We start from the raw sequence: 19,921 nt of genomic DNA, 5'->3' as shown, positions 1-19,921 counted from the left end.
TGCTTTTTGTATTTTTGGTGGTTTTCTAGCCAGTACATTCTTCAGAAATGCACTTTTTGTGTTCCACCTAAAGTAAACCCCTAATAGCTGGCAGAGACATGAGGATGAGTAAATAAAGCAGAACATTTTACTTGAGGCGACCTATTCCTTTAAGAGACTCTTGTCTCTTTAGGGTTCCTGTAAACTAGTCTGTGAAAGTGTGATAGTTGTTGACCAGTTGCTTTCCACACACATCTCATTTCTGAACGAACTGTCCTCATTCCTGCGGTCTTGAGTGTGCCACCTGTGGCTGTGTAAGAGAGAGCTTGGTAGGGGATGTAGTCTGGGATGATGGAGCGTGTTATAATCTGTCCGAGGTGAGCTCAGAAGCAGCAGGGGTTTGGGGGAATTGTGTACTTCAGTGCCTGATTCTGAATAGGATATATGTTTCTGTCTCCTCCTACAGATTCCCCAGGTGAGTTATGCCTCCACGGCTCCTGAGCTGAGCGACAACACCCGTTATGACTTCTTCTCCCGCGTGGTACCGCCGGACACCTACCAGGCACAGGCTATGGTGGATATTGTCAGGGCCATGCGCTGGAATTACGTCTCCACGGTGGCGTCAGAGGGGAATTACGGAGAGAGCGGCGTGGATGCCTTCATCCAAAAATCTCGGGAAGAGGGTAAGAGAGTGTTTGCATTCAATTTAGGAATATTTTTGAAATTTGTCTACCTTAGCTTCGAATTTTGTCTTGCTGTATAGATAGACTTAATTGTAGCTTATTATGACCAAGAACTGCCCACTCAGACAGGAAGAGACTGTCTGACTGATAAAAATTGACCAACCACAATATTTGCATGTTTTCCACTGGTATTCCCTTGTGGAAAAGAGGTGTGTATTGTACAGTGTACTTTAAGTTCTTAAAGCTACACTGTGTGAATTTTACCCCCATCTAGCGGTGAAAAGGTATATGACCATCCAGTGAATATTATTTTCTATTCCTCTCAATTCTGATTTCGTTTTAACTCCTACGGTGGCCAATGTAGTTCAAGATTAACATGGCTTCCAGTTCGAACTCGCCCATGAGTGTTAACTCAAATGTAAACGCGAAAGGCAAAGCTTGAATTAATGGGTATGTCCCTCTTTGGCTAATGTACATTCAAGATTGAGGGCAACATGGCGACTGACATTAGAACCCCTTACCCGTATGTGTTTCCAATGGCATATTATACACTCACGAGAATACTTTATTACTTGAAGTAAATATACATTAATGAGCACATATATTTTTGAAAGAACTAAGTGTTTTTAGCTAAGAATAAACTAAATGAGTTACACAGTGTAGCTTTATAAGTATTTTTTAATGTACTTCCATAATACGATATTAATGAAATTAAAATGCCATTTATGGGTACTTAACACTTTCTTAAAGGGGTCATGACATGTGAAACCAAATTTCCCTTGGTTTTTTGGTATATAAGAGATCTTTGTACCATTAAAACTTCCTGGAAGTTTCATAGCTTAAGACACCCTCCCCAGTATACGAACAATTTATTTAATCAAGCTTTAAATACCGCTCATTGTTCATCCATGGTATGTGACGTCACAGTACAAAGTGACGTACCAGTCGTTTGCAGATACTACCCCCTCCAGTGCAAGACACCTCTTTTCCTCATTTCGGTCCGTTTACAAGAAGATTGCAATGCCACGCAGATGTGCTGTTCCTGGCTGTGAACAAAAAACATTATTTTAATATGCATATGCTTGGGTGTTTGGAAGAGAGGGTCAAAACAGGATAGATAATAGCTTATTACTTCCGTTTGTAAAAATCTTAACATTATAAGTGAACCTACTTAAACATAGAAAAAATGCAGTTCATGACCCCTTTACTTAAGCAGCACAAAAAGCACTCCAAGTTAAAATTTGTATTAAATGCATTTAGTTGAACTTTAAATACATATTCATTTAAATTGCAATTATCATGAAATTAAGTTTCTGAAAACATTCAGTACACACCAAAGTATAAACTTTTTGTAATTTTCTGCTATAATAATAACTCTTTTAGTTATGTTAATGCTAAAGTGTACAGCTTAAACTTAATGTACAGTCCCCACCCAACTTTGCATACTGAATTGCAATGGACTTTTCTTTCTGGCATCTATTTATGCGTCTATATAGCATAGGCCTATTTCTATCGATCTCTCTTCTTTTCTTCTATTAAATATTGGTTTATTTCATTTTAAATAGAACTTCAAAACTATTCAATTGCCTTGAAAGAATTGATATTTGTTTCTGGAAATGCAAATCTAGTTTTGTGAAACGAATCCAATACTTTAAGCTTAGATGAAGCAGTAATATTTTCCAAACATTTTCCTTCCCAACTGCATTTCCTTTCTGAGAAATGAAACTTCAAGTGCACCCCAGGGGGAAAGTAGACTTGCAATTTGTGTGAAGAATACTGAGTTCAACCATTGATTTTCTTCAAAACTTCTTCCAGTTTTCCCATGTCTGTTACTCTCACGAGTGCTTCAGGTTAAGCTTAGCTGACAAACGTCATACCCTATTTTATCAGTAAATATCTACTTTTGCACTGCTCATACTGTAAATTAGGAAAACCCATAACCAGTCTAAATTGTTACAAATTTAGATACTACATAAAATTTTAATATTGAACTTGTCAGTCATTACATTATACAGTTATCTTAAAATATGTCAAACCTCAAGCAATGGTGAATGCAAACAGATGGAAGCTAAAATTGCTCGAGTCAAGTTCTATGAATAGTCTTCGTGAGAATACTCAAAACTGCCTTGAGGAAGTTCTGGGGGACATGGAGTCATACTGCTCTCCTGTCTCAAGGGTAACAGTGTCCTCCTCGCTGTCTATGGTTTCTCCTAACATCTGTTCCTTCCAATATTCTACTCAGAGATCTGGCCCTTCCTCGTGAATGAAGAATCTGGGTGCTTTCACACTCCACCCCAGAAGTTATAGTTCATTTTCTTGGTGTGAAAAAGTGCATTCTTGCGAACTCACCGAACTGCAGAAGCGAGCTACTGTTTGATGACGCATAATTGCACCTTTGCATGCTTCCAGTCACACTTACTGCTGAAAGTGTTTCTTTTCGTTGTGGAAAAATCACGCTTCCCTCCTTCTAATGGGGACAACGGGTGGTGATATGATCCGTCATACGCCCTGACTTAAAAACGTGTGGCCAAATAAAGCATCTCATGACTGTAGATGGGCGGTGTCAAATGGATTAACACATTAATGCATTTGTTAGTTAAATAACGTGTTCCAGGAAATCTTTGTTCTTAGAGCCGCTCTGGTGCTCGAGAATGGAGAGCTAGTTTCATTTGATTCGCCTATAGGAAAGACAATCAATTTAAATGAGAGGAAACATTTAAAACCCATGAAATGAAAATGGGCTTGCATTTCTAGAAAGTTGAGTTAATAAGAAACTGCTCTGTTTGGAATGTAACTGTGAAAGTCATATTTGTCCAAAAGAGCTTGGAAAAGTTTCCCAAAGGTCATATTTACTTTCACTGGTAAAAAGTCACATGTAATTCATATCATGACTTATTTAAAGCTGATGTGTGTAATTTATGTTAAAATAGTTTGGTATAGTTAGTTTAGTATAATAGTTTTTTTTTTATTATAGTTTATTGACCTATAAATTGAAAATGAATCATATTTGCATAATCATTTTTTTAATATATTTTTTGAGAGTTCTTAAAAGCTTCAAATAGTCCAGTCCTTGGCACTTTTTTTATTTTTATTTTTTAATGCCTTGGGCGGGAATTATTTAAATGAGGGATATTGTGACATACTTTCCTGGAAGAGAACTCAAGACTACAATAGAGGTGTTTCAGGGACTTCAGAAACAATGTTTACTGATATAGAGAATAACTCCCTTTGGAGAGAATTTGTGCTTTGTAGTCTGTTATCATGCTCAAACAGCAACATTACACACTAAAGAAAAATAAAAATATTGAAGAAAAAAAATAATAATTTAAATAAAAATAATATTTATTTATTCTTATTCTTGCAATTACATGTGGTTCTGCTTAATAAAAAATGCTGCTTTAAGGATATTTGGGTTAGTCTTCTGAATCCAAAATGTTATTATAATCATTCATAATTTGAATAATATACATTTATAGTAATTTTTAGAGCATTTTGGTTGGTTGTAGTGAAGGAGGAAAAGCACTGCAAAATGGCAACTTTAAGACCAAGCTGAATCCACTGTCCACTGGTTGCATCCGCAGTCAATCAAATTAACGCCCAATCAGTAAATGGTAATCCAAATATGGCTAGCACTCACTGGGGGGACATATCACCTAATGAATATTTATGAGGCAGGTTTATAATGCCCCCTCTTTCATTTTCATTCTCTGGGTACCGGCTACTCAGATTTTGGTATTGTGACAAACCTAGCTGTAATAAAGTAAAAAAAAAAAAAAATGCTTATAAATTTATTGTAACTCATTTGCTGGATGCTAAATATGAACAGAAGAAATGATGACGGTTATATGCATTTATTCATGCTTTATTTTTTATTCATACACATATAAAAGGTTCCATTATGTAACTCTGGTTGTCAAGACCACTCCCACAGCTGTATTTAGAGGATGCTGGACGGATGGAGTGAGACTTGAGGTCCGTGATATGAATAACCATGAGCGTCACTGCAGTGCCATGGCGTCTCCTTACAGCTTCATGGGAGTGTTTGCACATCTGTCCAGGGCCTAGAGAAAGAGCAAGAGCCAGAATCAAAGAAAAGGGGCGACAGGGAATGAGAAAGAAAGGCAGAAACAAACAAACAAAGATAATTAATAGCTTAAGTCTTGGCTGTGCGGGTCGATAGAATGTCTCCCATGGTGCTTTGCTCACATATATCTCTATTCTGTCTCTGCATCGCAGTAATACAGCAGATGAGTAGGATGTCCAACTGAATAATTCTATTAAAATTTTCTCAATGACTTAGGAATTCAGTTTAAGTACAAACAAGATAATTTTCAATCATATGAGTTGCCTTTGTTCCAAAGATTGATCCCTAAGTGTAGGATCTTCAATTACATTGGGAGACAAAAGTCTGAGATAACTTGATGAAAAATAATTTAAGTTAAATGTTGAATTAAAACATGATTTTTGGAATACCTTTTGGATTTGTTTTTTCTTCTTTTTTTCTTTAATCACATCAGCAGTCAAGCTGAATGAAATCCACAGATTTGTGTAAAGCCTGATGATCCTTTTATTTATAGGGCTGTTTGCAATTCAGAATTGAACTGAGAACTGATTTTTAATTAAATATCAATTGAGTTTAAAAATCCATTATTGTATTTTATTTATTTTATTGTCAGTGTTTAAAGGGACACTTCACCCATCAGCATTAAGCTTTGCATCTTTAGAAACCCAGTTGTATTTTTGAATGGTCATGATTTATTCCCTTATTTCCCCCTGAGATGGGAGAAATAAGGATTTAAGTGTTCCACTTCCTGCTTTTTATGATGTAAATATCGTCATTTTGCGTCATAAAAAGCAGGAAGTCCCATTTCTTTGTATAAGGGGTTGAGACTACAAACACTAGGTCATCATTTATCCAGGGTGTGGTACTTCACTTGCAGATACTTAACAATATCGGCCATCTTGTTTGGAACAATGATGGAAGAAACTAAACATGAAATGGAAGAAGAGGTTTTTGAAATTCTGCTGCTCGAATCCGATGTTCGTGGCTATCTTTACGAGCCGCAGTATAGTGAAGAGCAGCTGAGGCTGATGGAGGAACAGGAGCTTGGACTGGCTCGAGCTGAGGCGGACTGCTGGTGCCTGTGCGCTACGGACACAGATAGAGTCCGTCTACTGCAGATCATTTCAACGATGGCAATTTCTCCTGGACGAAATCTTCGTTGGGTTCGTTGTTGTGGGAAGGAGGCGGGAACCGGCGAACATTTAGACATTTTAATAGTAAAATACAAAACAAAAGTATAAGCCAGCACCCCTCATGGACAACTGCTGACCACATAAAACAGAAGCAAAACACTAACATAAAATCAGACCTGTTCCTCTATCAATCTGCACTGTCGTCACTCCTTTTATGCTTCCACTCCTCGGTGCGAGATGCGAGACCGGTGCGTCTCACAGGTGTCTTTCATTAGCAGTCGCGCCGCGCTCACGTCCCTCGCCTTCATTCTGCTCACCATAGCCAACTAATTAGAAATTGTGTGAAATAAATTTCAAACTCTGGTGGCAGCTAGCCTTGTAGATGGAAGAGTGATTAAAGAGCGCTGTTCTGGATTAGTGGGAGTGGCTTGCGGAACTGTGCAATGGGGTGCATTGTGGGAGTTGTTGTCTTGCATATTGTCACGGCCGGGGTCGCAAGCCGTGACAAAGGAGACAACATTTTGGATATTGCTCAAAAGAATAACATTTATTAAAGTAAGAATAATTAAATGAGACGGAGATGGAAAGCAAACAAACAACGGACTCCAAGGCTACGTCCACATTAATCCGGATACATTTGAAAACGGGGTTTTCGTTTAAAAACGCTCTCCGTCCACACTAGCGTTTTCTGGTGTTTTCCGACGTTTCAGTGTGGATGAGAAACGTCTAAATTCACTTTACTGCGCCTGCGTGAAACTTCACAAAAGCTCACTGAGATGATACAGATGGGAAAATAAATAATAATGTAATCGCACAATAACAGGATAATTTTATTTAGCAAAATATCTCACCATCACGGATGCATCCAGGTCGCATTCAGTCACCATATGTTTTGCCGCAGGACAGCAAATGTGAGTAGACTACATTATCTGTTATCTTTGCAGTACTGTGCTATGAAGAATAGCACATATTAAGTAACATAGAAAGTAACATATTTTAGCAATAGTGTAAAAATGAATAACACATAACAGGCACAATACCGATAAACATGAATATCTATTGATACTACATGGCTCACATGACTAAACTTACGTCATCGTTTTGAAATACCTCCGGTTTCACTGTCCACACTACAACGCGAAAACGGCGTTTTCAAATTTATCCACTTTGGAGAGCGTTTTCCAAACGATACGTTTTTGTTGACTTAAAACGGTGTCTCAGCGTGGACGGAAGGCCAAAACGGAGAGAAAAATATGTTTTCAAACGAAAACGTATTAGTGTGGACATGGCCCAAGACACAAACGGCACGAGAATGGGAGATTCCCCATTGATTCTCATTCCCCATTGACTACCATAGTATGTATTTTTTCCTACTATGGTAGTCTATGGGGAATGAGATCTGTTTGATTAAAGCATTCTTCCAAATATCTTCCTTTGTGTATAGGAGGACAAATAAACACATAGAGGTTTGGAACAACATGAGGGTGAGTAAATACTGACAGAATTTTCATTTTTGGGTGAACTAACCCTTTAATGAATACGGCCCCAGATTTTCAACACGGTCTCAGATTTTTAGGCCCTATTCTGAAGGTGTTTATGAATGAAAGTATATTTGCCTGCTTGGAGTAATTCATTCATAATTCAAGGCAACAGATGAATAAATAATGCAGATGAGAGAGCAGTGGTGTACCACAGAGAGCAAAGGGACTGAGCATGGTATCTTGCACCTCGTAATCTCTGCATGATAGGCTGATAAATAATGCTTACTTAATGTAATATAATATGTGATGTGCACACAATTCTCTCAGCTAGCTACAGTGAATCAGAGACAAATTGAATGGATAAAGAGCACTGACTTGTGTTGATCTTCTGAAATAAAGAGCGAAATAGTATTTTCAGCTTTGTTAATTATTGTTCCATTTTGATTTTTGCACGGTTGTTGGATTGAAAATTTACCTCCCACTATCAACAAGCAACCCGTATTTTTGTATGTTTATTTTAACATGTTGTTTACATTGTTGACTTTGCTTCAAAAAGAATAAGTGCAATAATCGAGTAAATTATTTATATTATCATTAGTCACCTTTTTCTTTTTGACTCTCTCTTGGACGAGGCACTGCCTCCCTTGTCTCCCCAGAGAAAACGGCCAGAGTAAAGACACCTTGTGACATTGAGGGTCCGTAGGCTATAGATGTTTGATTACGATGACCATACATTTTAAATGATGAAGAGCCACTCAATGTCTGATCATCTTATGATTTGTTCATCATTCCCTGTATATACTCAATCATACCTTTTGAGCGCAATTCCAGACCCGAAGGCAATCCTGACTTCATTTTTTTTCTGTGTCTGCCCTGACCAGCACATGATTCAATTCAGTCTTCACTCCTGCCTCCAGGGAAAAGGCTGAAAAACACTATGTTTGTGAAACGCCTCACTGTTTTTCTCCTTTGTCTTTTATGCTGTTTGCAAAGGAAGGCTTTGTGACGTCTTAACCCTGTATCAGTATCAGTTATTTGCTTGCCGAGTGTTTTATCTAATACCGCAGCAAGTTCACGCTAATCAAATGAACACATTCGTGTGGGATAAGTAGCTACCCCACAAGATCATCCGAGGCATTGATGGGGAAACATGCTGCACCGGTTCTCTTTGTTGACTCTCCTTCAAGCAGAACCTCATTCGATATTTTCAATATCTTCTGGGTTCCAGTAATGGGCCAAATTTATAATGCGCTTGCTGCTGAGGGACCTTGAAGGGTCGAATTCTGAAATGAAGGAATAGATTTGGTGAGTTTTGAAAGGTGACTGCCACTAGCATATATCACCATGGAAAATGGTTGCCCAGTGGTACTGTGGAGTTGACTTGGGCCACCGCTGAGTGATGAGCAATCTTCAGCCGCAGCATGGCACAATAACAAAATAAACAGCCTATGCTGCTCTCAGCATACATAAATCTACAATATTTGATAAATAAGGTTTGCCTGCTGTAATTGATTCCATGTGGAGATCCAAATAGAAACCTCTGAGGCCCTGGTAAATCTAATCAAGAGGTAGGTTAGTCATATGGTGAGTTACCTAAGGCTTTGTAATAATGGATCAATAATTATAATTATCATAATTACTTGACACAAACATGTAGATTATTATATACAGTGCTTTAGATTCAGTCTGACATTTACTTTCCTCTGCGAGTCGGCTCAGGCTGTTCTCAGAAACCATGCGTGCCTCATTCCATGCGAGGTGCAAATGCAGTACGGATTCTGTTGATAAAAGTGCCCTGCTAAAAGGGATTTTTGAAATATATATATATCTAAGTTAGATATCCCAGTTGACGTTGTGGATTGCAAGGGTTCTTTATCGTGTTGAAGTCTGTGGGAGTTCTTGAGGAAAACATGACAGACATCCAGTCACTCATGAAAATGCGACTCTGTCTGGGTTTACCGTGTTCGATTTCAAAGGTACGACAGAGGCATGAAGTCGAAAGTCTCAAATCCTAAGCCAAAACTTTTGCTTGAAGAAAGAAGACAAACAGCTTTTTTTCTCCATTGTGTGCTACTTTATAAATGTAGAAATAATGCATCAGCTTCCTTTTCTCTTGTGAAAAAATAAATTGGGACAATTTATATTCAATCAAAATTTTAATGATTTGAAATGAGCTATTTAAGTGAATGTTTCACGGAGAAATTAAAATGCACTTGCCTTTAATGAGAACTTTTATTTCCGTCTGTTTTCAGAGGGTTAGGAAGATTTGAAAACTTTTTATGAGACCTGATTTCTTGTCCTTTTTGAAGCTTCTATCCATTGCAGTTGAATGGAAACATTGTTCAGAATTCTCTTTTCTTTTTTCCACAGACAATAGACAGTCATATTTGAAATGGGATGAGGGTGATGATGACAGAATATTTATTTTTGGGTGAACTGTCCCTTTAATTGTTAGCCGAGACAGGCTTCTGAAACATATGGATGCTTTGTTAGTATCTTCTCTTGAGCTTTTTTCACAATGTGTCTGGAAAGGATAATTGACTCTGCCACCAATCAGGCGATCAAGTTCTGACATCCTGTCACTTTGACTCTGGGCTTGACTCTGAATGTGTCATTGTTATTATTAGAGCCTTCTCACAAAATTAGGTTGAGCCTTTTTTTTTCTTCTTATATATTTCCCTAGAGACCTTATGAATCGTTGTGACATGCATTCAATCAATCTTCTTTCTTTCTTTCTTTCTTTCTTTCTTTCTTTCTTTATTTCTTTCTTTCTTTCTTTCTTTCTTTCTTTCTTTCGTTTCATTCTTTCCTTCTTTCCTTCTTTCTTGTAAATGATCGATGACTCTAGGAAAATTTGAGCTCAAATTGCATTATCAAATTGTTGTTACTTCTACTTTATTAAGTTTCTATTGAAATACATTGCTCATGCCATAAGTTTCCATGGACACAGAAAGAGCTACTTTCAATCTGTTTTGGAAGTTGGTTCCAAATAAGTAAGTAAATAAATAGACAACTGACCTACCCACACAAAGAACTCCTATAACTCAGTCAGTTTCTCCATCTTGTCAGTACCCATCTGTTCTCAGATCACCCCTCCTGCTGTTCATTATTATTTGGTTAAGCATCAAATATAACCCTGCTGGAAATGCTTGTGCATATTTTGGTCAATTCATGCAAGACATACTTGAATGCATCAAAACACCATTTGTTCCTTTTACTAAGTCATTTATTCCCATTAAAATAAATAAGCTAAATTTGATTAAAGTGTAATTCTATTACAGCAGGTACTGTGAAGGAATATAACCATTTGAGTACAAATATAGATTACATTAGACTGACACTGAGAATTGGTTCAACCAATGGTGTGAATTTGGGGTGGGACAACCAATGGCCGATGGGAAGGTTTGGAAAACCTGATCGGAAACCATCATTATTTTTGTAATTCTCTTTCAGTTATCTCCGTCTGTCTATCTGTCTGTCTCCTTTGTCTACTGTAAAACGCTTTATTTAAAATATAATCAAACAACTGTTTCATATACATCCAGTGTTGTCTCATTCAGTGACATTGGGAGTTCTTACCTTGAGGCCTTCAGTCATTTAAAATATCTCCTGACTCAAAGTAGCATATGCACACAGCAGAGGGATGCAAGTTGACTGCAAGACTCCTGCAGTTAGGAAGCCTCTCCATATGGCATCTTTGAGAGTTCTCTTTCTGTCTAATTAAAGCCTTTAATGCAAATCAGTGTTCATCTCTCAGAGAGGACAGGTCAAACGCTTTGAAAACGCCCTCTCCTTGGTACGGCAACTGTCGGTTTGTGTGGAAGTTTACAAGGGCTCAGTGTTTTCTCAGAAAGTATATAAGAAGTTTAATGAGCTTATTATTATGCACTCTTTTTCAGTTAATCTGCATATGACTATTTGCTGATATGACACGAGGTTAATTCAAGGCATCTGTGAAACTAAGAGGGTTGGAGATTGCAAAGATTAGACTTTCTACAACAAAAGACTACAACAAAAGAGGTAGCATGTGTTAAACACAGTAGAGTACACACAATAACAAAACAATAATGATAATGAGAACTGGTTCAATTTAAGGACCCAGCAGAGCAAAACCCATTGGGGATCCAAGGCTTAACAATGAAGATTCTCTGTAGAACATCCAGATTTTTCTACCGTTAAAATTTGTGTTTAAAATTTTAATAGGATTTAAAGGAGTAGTTCACTTTTAAAAAACTTTTGCTGATAATTTACTCAACCCCATGTCATCCAAGATATCCATGTCATTCTTTCTTCAGTCGAAAAGAAATTAAGGTTTTTGATGAAAACATTCCAAGATTTTTTCTCCATATAATGGATTTCATTGGCAACCAAACGGTTCAAGGTCCAAAAGACCGTTTCATTGCAAACTGCAAACTGAAACATTGGGCTTTAAACGATTTCAGACGATGAATAAGGGTCTTATCAAGCGAAACGATCTCTCATTTAAAAAAAAAAGTTTAAATTTTATAAGATCAAATGGTCGCCTTGCTCTGTTCTGTGATGAGCATTCGTGACTCTCCTGTTCAAAGTCGTTCATCAAAATGAACAAATCTTTTCCGTTGTCAACTCATTCATTTTGTTCGTTGAATGAACCAAATGACACGAAAAAAGATTTGTTCATTTTGATAAACGAGTTTGAACAGGAGAGTCACGAATGCTCATCACAGAACAGAGCAAGCTTATAAAACTTGAACTTTTATTTAAATGAGCAATCGTTTCGCTTGATAAGACCCTTATTCATCGTCTGGAATAGTTTAAAGCCCAGTTTACAGTACAATGAAGTCAAGTGGCTTGTTTTATCCTTATTTTTTCTGCACAGTCGACTGAGATCAATATCAGACCCCCTAAGACCAAGGCCAAGATCTGCCGGTCCAAAGGACCTGAAAAATAGAAGATACTGAATTTATTGTAGCATTCAATCAAAAAGATACTTTGCACAGTGGCTAAGTGGCCACTCGGAGCTGTGGAATTGTCTGTAATGGTCAAGACACCATACCCGCCTCTGTTGGAGGTACAGTATATAGGTATATTAAACTAGACTGATTTTGAAACCCAGAACAAGACTGAGTTGAGTCTTTCTATTTTAAAGGCACAGCTAAATGTGATTTTTATTATATTGGATTAATGGGAAGATTTTTTTCAAAAGTTAAGTTATATTTTTAATCTTTGCAAAGTTTATCAAAAACCTTAATTTCTTTTCGACTGAAGAAAGAAAGACATGGTTATCTTGGATGACATGGGGGGTGAGTAAATTAGCAGCAAAAGTTGTTTTTTTTTTTAAAAAAAAAAAAGTGAACTACTCCTTTAAAAATATAACTTAACTTTTGAAAGAATCTTCCCATAAATCCATTATAATAAAAATCACATTTAGCTGTGCCTTTAATATAGAAAGACTCAACTCAGTCTTGTTCTGGGTTTTAAAATGTAAGTCATGGTTTGGAAATGGGTCTCAGCTTATGTTCTCTGAAAATGTCAGTCTAGTTTAATATACCTATATACCTCCAGCAGAGGCGGGTATGGTGTCTTGACCATTACAGACAATTCCAAAGCTCCGAATGGCCACTTAGCCACTGTACAAAGTATCTTTTTGATTGAATGCTACAATAAATTCAGTATCTTCTATTTTTCAGGTCCTTTGGACCGGCAGGTCTTGGCCTTGGTCTTAGGGGGTCTGATATTGATCTCAGTCGACTGTGCAGAAAAAAATAAGGATAAAACAAGCAACTTGACTTCATCCTATAAACACTGAGACTCTGTGGTGCATTTAAAACATTGTTCTATTCGAGTACACTAAAAATGTTTTTTTTCATGTAACCTAAAAATGTGCTTTAAATGTGCTTATGATTTAATATATCTGAAGAAATCTGACTGCAGTAGGTTACACTACCAAGCCATTTTTAAAGGTCAGATCAGTTTGAAATAGCTCCTTACGGAAACAAATGCCTATTTTTACAGAATATATTTGTGCTGCCTGCCAAACATCGCAACGTCTCCCTCAACCAGTGCAGTGAGTTTGGACAGGACTACCAGTAATAAGCTGTTCGATGGGAGGTTTTAGTTGTGTTGCTCTTTATTTTGCAACTAGTAATCATGACACTTTTTTTTTTTTTCACAGGAAGTGTGTGTATCTCACAGTCGGTGAAAATCCCCCGTGAGCCAAAACCAGGAGAGTTTGATAAGATAATTAAGAGACTGGGAGAAAATCCGAATGCGAGGGTTGTTATTATATTTGCAAGTGAGGATGATATAAGGTGAGTGGATTCTGTTTTTTTTTTTTTTAAATGAGCAACTATCTTTAAGGATTATACTATATTTCTTTCTCCAGAAATGATATAGTACACTGTGAAAAATATTGTTGGTTTAACTTAAAAAAAATAAGTAAGCTGGTTGCCTTAATTTTAACTTCATTGAAATGGAAAAAAATTGAGTTAATACAATGAAGGAGATTAATTTAATCATTAGAAACTCAAAATATTATGTTATATGAACTACATAAATGATCCAAGTTGATTTGACAAAAGAAAAAAATGTTGTGATTACAAATCATGAAAATATTTTTTTTTACAATGTATAAGTTCTTTATTGTAGCTACGATGAAGCAGTTAAACTCGTTTCTGCTATTGATTTGCTTCTGCAGAGTTAAAAAGTTCATAAAAGAAACACCAACATGTGTATTGCATTCTAATCTGGCATTTGAAATACACAACAAGGACTCTGCATGGAGGTGAAAAACTAATTTCCCTGACCTCTATTATAACATGTTTAATTTTGCCCCATGGGAACGTCTACAACACCCCAGCAATGAGCACCTGGAGTACCTAATCAGAACTATTAGAACCCAGCTGTTCTCATGAAAATTGACAAAAAGCCTTCACTTTAATGCGCTATTAGACATCCATCGAATAATAATCGTTTTAATTTGAAGGAATAATTATGGTCAAACTTTTTCAATTTGTTGCTTGCTTGAGCGTTCAGGATGACTGTTTAATCATGTTTCTCTAATTATTGTTTGTCAGCCGTTGTCCTTGAGATCATAATGGTTTGTTTATCCATGGCATGTTCACCATCGACACACCTGTAATTCTGAAAGTATGTTTTTCCTAATGAAAAAAAGAAACGTTATAGACATCATGATGACACTAAAATGGACCCTTTGTACTTTTATACATGTTCTTGATTTTATTTTGCATGATATTCCAAAATATCTTTCATTACAATGTAACATCTTGTTAACTTGCTTCAAGTTTCCTTTTTAGCTGGTGTCACCTCGGCCATGCAGATTGTTGATTAATATTAAAGGGATAGTTCGCTTTGAAATTAATTTTTGTGGTATGTTTTAGCTTACTTCAAGGGCATCCAAGATGTAGGTGTCTTTGTTTCCACAGTATTTTCAATTTTGATATTTTTAGGTCAAACCGTTCTTGTCTGCCAGTCATATAATGGAGGTCTATGGTCACCACCTCAAAGAGCATGCACAGAGAAGTCCAAATTAAACATGATTTAATGACATGTAAATGTAAGTACACATTGATGGCCTAAGACACGAAACGAGCGGTTTGTGTGAGAAAATAAACAGTATTTATATCGTTTTTACCTCTTGTAACCACAGCCGCGTCCAAGTGATCTGAGGGTGCGGGTGCTTCGGAAGTGATCTAAATATGGTTGTAAAAAAATTCAACGTTGTCTGTTGATATATCGAAATCATCTTCCATTGTGATTTCATATATGTCTAAATATGTTTAGATCTTCACAGTGAAAGGTAACGCTTCTGAAATCTTGGTGTAAATAATGAGTGACGAGAGATCACTTACGGCACTTTCCGGCGCTTGCGCAGACCGAAGCGCCCGTGCCCTCAGATCACTTGGACCTGCATTATATGACTGACAGACAAGAACGGTTTGACCTAAAAATATCAATTTAAACTACTGTGGAAACTAGTGTTGTCAAAAAACTCGGTACTTCGGTACCAAGTCGGTACTAAAAAAAAAAAATGTTACGGTACCAGCTTTTCTAGGTACCGAGTACCAGGTTAATCCAGTTCTGTTCAAGACGCGATGTCTGAAACGTGCACAGTCGCGTCCTCTTTATAACGCTGATATGGCTCTCTCTCTCTGAATCCACTTGTTGAAACGAAAGGAGGAAAGAGCCACATATGGAAATATTTTGGATTAGGCTAATGTCACGTTGCCATAAAAGGCCGATTACCTGCAAATTCGCAATTTCAAATATAGGCGCGATTCAAGCGCGCTCATAATAAAAACTCGTTGGCGTTGCATAGCAACGACAGACGCCGCGTGAGAGCAAGCGCTTTGGAAAGAATAGGCACGCGCAAAAATATAATTAAAAAACACGCGCGACATGTGAACGGCCTCTAAAGTGCTTTCGGGGTAGTTTTACGAGTACATGAGCACAGTAGTATCCACCCGACATCAGAGTACTACTGGTATTAGTATTGTCATTTATGTCAGTGCCAGTTCTAGGCGTATTCTTGCCTTTATAACTCGGCAGGTTTAAAAAGATTAGATTTTAGATTAAATAAAAGGACAGTCAAGTCAAATAAAACATGTTTTATGGTAATGCTACAAAGATACCATTCATCAACATTACTTAGTTATCAACACATTGAGTGAACAATATATTTTTACAACATTAATTAATGTTTGAAAATGTTATTTATTACAAACACCTGATTGTTCATGTTTGTTCACTTAATTCATTGTGCATTAAATAAATAATGGATTAAAACTTTACAAACAACTTTAAAAATGTGTTCGTGTATACTATTGTTTATTTTAGGTCATTTTATCTAATCTTTTTCTAAAGTGTTTATAATACAAATGTACAGTTTCCATACTTGTAACCGTGATAAACACTTAAATATATGTAAATTTAAACTGAGCTTTGGTACCGAAATTGGTACCGAGAACCGTGAATTTTAACTGGTATTGGTACCGAATACTGAAATTTTGGTACCGTGACAACACTAGTGGAAACAAAGACACCTACATCTTGGATGCCCTTGAGTTAAGCTAAAACATACCAAAAATTAATTTCAAAGTGAACTATCACTTTAACGTATAACCAAATGGTTATTTAGGAATTTTATTAGGCTTTTCTTGTACAGGGTTTGGACAATGAAACTGAAATACTGACCTACTGAGGTTTCATGCCTATAAATGTGCGGCCTTGTGGCCGATCTTCATTGATTTTATATACCATCAGTAAGAACAGAGTGTAAAGGTTACATTAGAAGAGCAATTGCCTAGCTGTACATAAAATATTCCAATCCAAACAGCATAATGTGTGATATATCAGAGCTCAAAAGAGGATAAATTGTTGGTGCACGTCTCACTGGCTCATCATCTGTGACCAGGACAGCAAGTCTCTGTGGTATATCAAGACTTCTAGAGCTAATGTATCCAGATTAATGTCGGCATAACACCACGTAGGACGAACCACATCCAACAGGAGTAACAGTCGACGCAAGAGAAAGCTGTCTTCAGTTAGTAAGCCAGGTTGTATTCAAAAAACATAAAACCACAGCTGCCCACCTCACTGCAGAATTGAATGCGCATGCACCTTGACTCTCTTGTTTCCACCAAAACTGTTCATCGGGAGCCACACAGAGTCAGTATTGATGATCGGGATGCTTAAGCAAGACCTTTGGTCTCTCATCCCAATGTTAACTTTTTCAATAGTGCCAACACTGCAAATCTCGGGCTGTGGACAATGTGAAACATGTATTGTTCTCTGATGAATCCACCTTCACTGTCTTTCCCACATCCATGGGAGTTACGGTGTTAGAGGCCTCAAAGAGGCTTAACACCCGACTGTTGCTGTCCAGAGTGAAGCACGGGGTGGATCAGTGATGGTTTGGGCTGCTATATCATGGCATTTCTCTACTGTGCTTGATTGGCGCATCCCTACCAAGGACTAACAAACCATTCTGGAGGACAATGTGCACCTAATGGTCAATTATTGTACCCATAAGGGGGTGCCGTGTATCAGCATGATAATGCGCCAATACACAAAGACTTGTGGCAGAATGGATTGATGTTTATGAAAGTGAAGTTGTACATATCTCATGGCATGCACAGATCTAAGCTTTTGGGTATTTTGGAGGAACAAATTTAGAAAATGTTTGGCTCCACCAGCATCACATACTGTAGTGACCTGGCCACTGCTCTTCAAGAGGAATGGATCAAAATCCCTCTGGCCACTGTGAAGGACAATTCCCAAGACGAATTGATGCTGTATTGGCCGCAAAAGTAGGCCCTACACCAGACTTATAAATTATTGTGGTCTAGAACCAGGTTACAGTTTCATTCTCCAAACCCTGTAGTTAATGCTTCATTTTGAAAGTAAAATGTGTTAGGAATGGTGTCTCATGTTTAATGTAGGTAAATAAATAGCAGCAAGGGCATAGTCGGCAAAGATGTGGGCGAATTTAATACAGTTATTAAAATGTTGATAAGTTACTATAGCATATAAGCCCAGAAAATGTATTCCACGGCTTATGGAAAACTCTGCATGCGAAGATGCTTCAAGTCTGTGTCTGTTTAAAAGACAGAAAATGATTTTGTGTGCACCGCCTGAAACATACTTTATTGAGCCATTATTATCTTGGGGAAAAGCTTTTGCTGTCAGTTGTGCATGACTAATTTTGACATCAATTGCTACTGTGCCTGGCGGAGAATGCTTAGAATTTTTTATTTTTTTTTTTTGCGCTGAGCAGTGTCAATACTGACCTTTCAATAACACATTGATTTGCAGTTACTGTAAATGGAGAATTACCAAAGCACCACAGAAAGGAGGCAACAATTGCAAACAAGTAATTAGAGTTGATGTGACTCAGAGCCTATATTCATCTTTTTACTGCCACTCATCTTTTAACAGGCGGCTACTACAGGCAGCAAAAAAAGCCAATCAGACGGGTCACTTCCTGTGGGTGGGGTCAGATAGCTGGGGCTCGAAAATATCGCCAGTGCTTCACCAGGAGGAAATGGCCGAGGGAGCTGTCACCATCCTACCCAAACGACAGTCCATCAGAGGCAAGTGACAGATTAAATCCTCCACTTGTCAGTGGTTGCTCTCATCCATTACAGAGCCGTTCTGAACCAGAGCGTGTGCTTAATGTTTTCTGACAACACATTAGCTACTTGTGATGCATTTAATAATTATAACAAGTTATGATGCATGTATAGTGTTAAAGGAATAGTTCACTCAAAAACAAAAAATTATATAAATATGCAACTTACTTTCTTCAGAGGAACACCAAAAGAGGACTTTGAAAAATCCTCATCCAGCATTTTTCCATACAAAAAAAGTATCAGCAAGCTTTGAAAGAGCACTATAGAAGTGGTCAATCGACTTGTGTGCTTTTATTCCAAGTCTTTCTAAAGCCGTTTAAAGGTTTGTGTGAATAACGAACCAAATTGTAAGTCGTAATTCACTGAAAAGCCTCCATTTAAATATGGTGGATTCTGATTTAATTGTTAATGACATCATTAAGTATCTTGTGTGTTGGACTCAACAATATGGAAAAAAAACTGATATGGAACTTTTGAACAACACAATAGCACAGCCTTTCTCAAAATGGGTGCCGCGGCACACTGGGGTGCCCCCTAGCTGTGTCAGGGGTGCCGCCAAAAAATTACGTAGGCTAAAAAAACAGAAAAAAAAAACAGCTGACATTTCATATATAAATATATTTGAATTTACATATTTACATTCTTCTTTTTAAACATATGAACATATTAATAAAATTGTAAATTCATTTTAGATAAATATATAAAATTAATCATAAAAAAATCCGTCTCACAAGACCGAAGCAAGACGCACACAACTTGACGCAAGTGACGCAATCCATAGCAACGCGTTATAGCAACACCTCAGACTGACAGAAACGTAAAAATAAACGTGAATTTAGGCCACTTTAGTTACAGCATTATGGATCGTTTTTTTGAAAAGAAAATCCCCATAAGAGCCGGGGATTTTTATTTTATTTTATCTGCATCCTGCACTTCATTTGAGTTCTCCTGGTCTGGATTTGTTATTGGGTTCTTGTATTGGGCGGTCCACCTCTTACGGTTTTATGGCATTTGTGTCTCTGATTAATTATTTTGTGAATTACTTTGCAAACCTGTGTTTTTAAAGGTGCTTGTTATGGCCCGGCTCAAAAGCCACAACAAATAGAGGAAACGGACGTTCACCCTGCAAACACAAAACAAACCCAAGCATCCCAAAAGAAACCAGAAACCTATGGGCCGTCACAGTGCTATAAAGTTTTTATTATTATTGTTATTTACAGTTCATATTATGCTCTGTTCATTACTGTTCTGTCTAACTAAACAAGACATTTGCATTTAAATTTGGGTTATGCAGTGTTTTTAAATTATATTTTACACTGGGGTGCCTTGAGATTTTATACACTTTTGAAAGGTGCCCTGACTGAAAAAAGTTTGAGAAAGGCTGCAATAGCACATCATTCTATATTGATATCTCAATATTCTTTAACAAGGAAGGAAATGTACATGTAACTTT

General features: G+C 37.2%; 1 protein-coding gene across 1 annotated transcript in view; it reads left to right on the top strand.

The window, feature by feature from the left end:
- Nucleotides 1-19,921, top strand: part of grm4 (glutamate receptor, metabotropic 4) — a 177,872-nt gene that overhangs the window by 101,835 nt on the left and 56,116 nt on the right. The window contains exons 3-5 of the mRNA XM_039693054.2: nt 446-662; nt 13,494-13,629; nt 18,275-18,429. Coding sequence (XP_039548988.1) covers nt 446-662; nt 13,494-13,629; nt 18,275-18,429 — 508 coding nt within the window. The remainder of the gene's footprint in view (nt 1-445; nt 663-13,493; nt 13,630-18,274; nt 18,430-19,921) is intronic.

This window comes from Pimephales promelas, chromosome 8, assembly GCF_988280905.1.
Source record: "Pimephales promelas chromosome 8, fPimPro1.hap1.1, whole genome shotgun sequence".
Lineage (NCBI taxonomy): Eukaryota > Metazoa > Chordata > Actinopteri > Cypriniformes > Leuciscidae > Pimephales > Pimephales promelas.
Note: the sequence above shows the minus strand (reverse complement) of the source record. Positions and strands in the feature narration are given on the sequence as shown.